This window comes from Cucumis sativus, unplaced genomic scaffold, assembly GCF_000004075.3.
Source record: "Cucumis sativus cultivar 9930 unplaced genomic scaffold, Cucumber_9930_V3 scaffold133, whole genome shotgun sequence".
Lineage (NCBI taxonomy): Eukaryota > Viridiplantae > Streptophyta > Magnoliopsida > Cucurbitales > Cucurbitaceae > Cucumis > Cucumis sativus.
Window position 1 is genome coordinate 86,959 of NW_022279535.1, and position 3,272 is coordinate 90,230.

Sequence of the window (3,272 nt, forward strand, 5' to 3'; positions counted from 1 at the left end):
CCTATAAAGTGTAGAGCGGTGAAGGACTTCTTAGCTGTGTCTACGGTGGGTTTCTGTTGCATCCTGGAGACTAGAGTTCGAGAGGAGAACTTTGTCTCGATATCTAGAAGATTTGTGATTCGTGGGGGTTCATTAGTAACTACAGCGATAGTGGAGCAGGTCGAATGTGGATTATGTGGAAACGTAACAGTTTTGTGTTCACGACTAACGAGGTTGTCGACCAGTTTATTTTTGGTGTAATAACAGATTTGATCTCTGGGGAGAAGGTAGAGGTTCTGTGTGTGTATGCCTATAATAGTAACATCGAGAGACGTGTTTTATGGAGGCAAATGGCTGAGATCTCTGCTGGTTGGAGAGGACCGGGTATGGTCTTGGGTGATTTTAACACCATCAGACTCCAGTCTGAAGCATTCGGGGGTGCTCCGAACGTGGGGGATATGGAGGAGTTTGACATGGCTATTCGAGAGGCGGACCTTGTTGAACACGCGGTCCAGGGGAACTGGTTTACTTGGACTAGTAAGATACATGGTCGGGTTTGATGAGAAGAGACTTGATCGTATCCTAGTGAATGATGAGGGGCTTAGTACATGGCCTAACATGAGGGTTAACGTCCTCCCGTGGGGTATTTCTGATCATTCTCCCATACTTGTCTATCCCAGTAATCAGCGAAGCCAACAAGTGGTCTCTTTTCGTTTCTTTAACCATTGGGTTCAAGAAGCGTCCTTTATGGATGTTGTGTCCTCTGCTTGGACCAAAGATACTAGAGTTTCTCCAATTGTGAATATTGTGAGGAACTTAAGAAATCTCAAGTCGATTCTTCGCAGACATTTTGGTAGGCATATCCGGACCATCAGTGAGGATGTTCGTCTTGCCAATGATACCATGGACCGAGCTGAAAGAGAGATGGAGACGAACTCTCTGTCGGAGGAGGCGAGTAATCACGCGAGCTTAGCCACGGTAAACTTTTGGAAAGCGGTTAGAGTGGAGGAAGCCGCTATGCGTCAGAAGTCGCGAACCAGATGGTTGAAGCTAGATGACCAGAATACTGCCTTTTTTCATCGATCTGTTCGATCAAGGCAGAGCAGCAATGCTTTGAGATCAGTTATTGACCCAGATGGAAATCGGTTGACTAACCATGATCAGGTGACTCAGGTGGTAGTGAATTATTTCAAAGATAGTCTGGGTTCTCAGAATATTAGCTATGGAGAGCTCTCTACTAGTATTGAGGAGATTGTTCAGTTTAGATGGACTGAGGAGTGTTGTCAGGCCCTCCAGTCGCCTATTGGCAGGGAGGAAGTGAGACGTGTTCTGTTCTCCATGGATGGTGGAAAGGCTCCAGGCCCTGATGGGTATTCAGTTGGCTTCTTCAAAGGAGCTTGGACGGTGGTTGGAGAGGGTTTCTGTGATGTCGTCTTACACTTCTTTGAGACCAATTACTTCCCTCAAGGGGTGAATACGACTGCTATTACACTTATTCCTAAAAGGAATGGTGCTGATCGATTGGAGGATTTCAGCCCTATATCTTGTTGCAGCGTTATTTATAAGTGCATTTCAAGAATATTGGCAGATAGGCTTCGTGTGTGGCTTCCTTCTTTTGTTAGTGGAAATCAGCCAGCTTTCATCCCTGGGAGGAGTATTATTGACAATATTCTTCTTTGTCAGGAGCTTGTAGGGGCATACCATTTGCACAGAGGTAAACCTCGGTGCACTATGAAGGTTGACCTCCAAAAAGCTTATGATTATGTTAATTGGGATTTCCTCTTTGGCCTGCTGATTGCCATAGGTACGCCTTTAAGATTTGTGAGTTGGGTTCGAGCGTGTGTGACCTCTCTGATGTTCTCCATTATGATTAATGGATCGTTGGAAGGTTTTTTCCATGGGAGGAAAGGACTTAGACAAGGTGACCTTTTATCCCCGTTCTTATTTGTGATGGTCATGGAGGTGCTTTCTCGCATGTTGAACAGCCTACCTCAGAATTTTCAATTCCACTAGTTTTGTGAGAAGGTCAGATTAACTCATCTTACTTTTGTAGATGACCTGATGATCTTTTGTACTGCTGATAATCATTCTATGAGTTTCATAAAAGAGACTATTAAGAGGTTTGGTGAGCTTTCGGGACTGTTTGCTAATCTTGCTAAAAGCTTAATTTTTCTTGTGGGGGTTAATAGTTCGAAAGCCTCTCGGCTTGCTGCTAACATGGGTTTTTCCATTGGTCATCTCCCTGTTCGTTATCTTGGGCTTCCTCTCCTCTCTAGAAGATTGCGGAGCTCTGATTGTGATCCCCTTATTCAGCGTATTACCAGTCGTATTCGGTCTTGGTCTGCTAGAGTGTTATCTTTTGCAGGTAGACTTCAGCTTGTTCGCTCAGTCCTTAGGAGCCTTCAGGTTTATTGGGCTAGTGTGTTCATGCTTCCTATGAAAGTCCACAGAGACGTTGATAAGATCTTGAGGGCTTATTTGTGGAGAGGTAACGAGGAGGGAAGAGGTGGTGCTAAAGTTGCCTGGGATGAGGTTTGTCTTCCTTTTGATGAAGGAGGTCTTGATATTCGCGATGGATCTTCTTGGAATATAGCAAGCACGTTGAAGATATTATGGTTGCTACTTGTTAAATCTGGTAGTTTATGGGTTGCTTGGGTGGAATCTTATATCCTTAAAGGGAGATCGCTCTTGGAGATCGATGCTGGGGTGAGTCGATCTTGGTGCTTTAGGGAAATCTTGCGTAAGCGGGATATCCTTAAAGATCATGTTAAGATGGAGGTGGGCAATGGAAGGAAGTGTAGAGTGTGGTTGGTTCCATGGATTCAGGGTGGGCCGATTATCCAGCAGTTTGGGGAGAGGGTGATCTATGATGCAGGTAGTCGGTGGGATGCGAGGCTGGTGGATTTCATGGGTCGGGATGGTGATTGAAGGTGGCCGCTTGTTTCTTTGGATTTGATGGACATTTGGGATAGGGTTCAGGGAGTGAGGCCGAGTCCGAGTGTTGAGGATAGGTGGGTCTGGGTGCCGGGGAGTCATGATAGTTTTTTATCACCAGTGCGTGGGAGACTATTCGTCCTCATAGTAGTAGGGTTGGTTGGTCGGGTTTACTATGGGGTGGGGGAAATATTCCTAAGCACTCCTTTTGTGCTTGGTTGGCCATCAGGGATAGGTTGGGTACTAGAGATAGGTTAAGTCGGTGGGATAGGTCGATTCCTTTATCGCGTTTGCTTTGTGGAGGGAACTATGAGTCTCGTGATCATTTGTTTTTTTCTTGTCATTTTGGGTGGGAGGTT

The 3,272-nt window shown here is 45.5% G+C and overlaps 1 protein-coding gene across 1 annotated transcript; it reads left to right on the forward strand.

The window, feature by feature from the left end:
• The first annotated feature begins 597 nt into the window (after positions 1–597).
• On the forward strand, positions 598–2,907 carry LOC116405638. Its single transcript, XM_031889562.1, has 2 exons — positions 598–1,783; positions 2,033–2,907. The coding sequence occupies exons 1-2, from the start codon at positions 598–600 to the stop codon at positions 2,905–2,907; spliced, it is 2,061 nt and encodes a 686-aa protein (XP_031745422.1).
• The last annotated feature ends 365 nt before the right edge of the window (positions 2,908–3,272 follow it).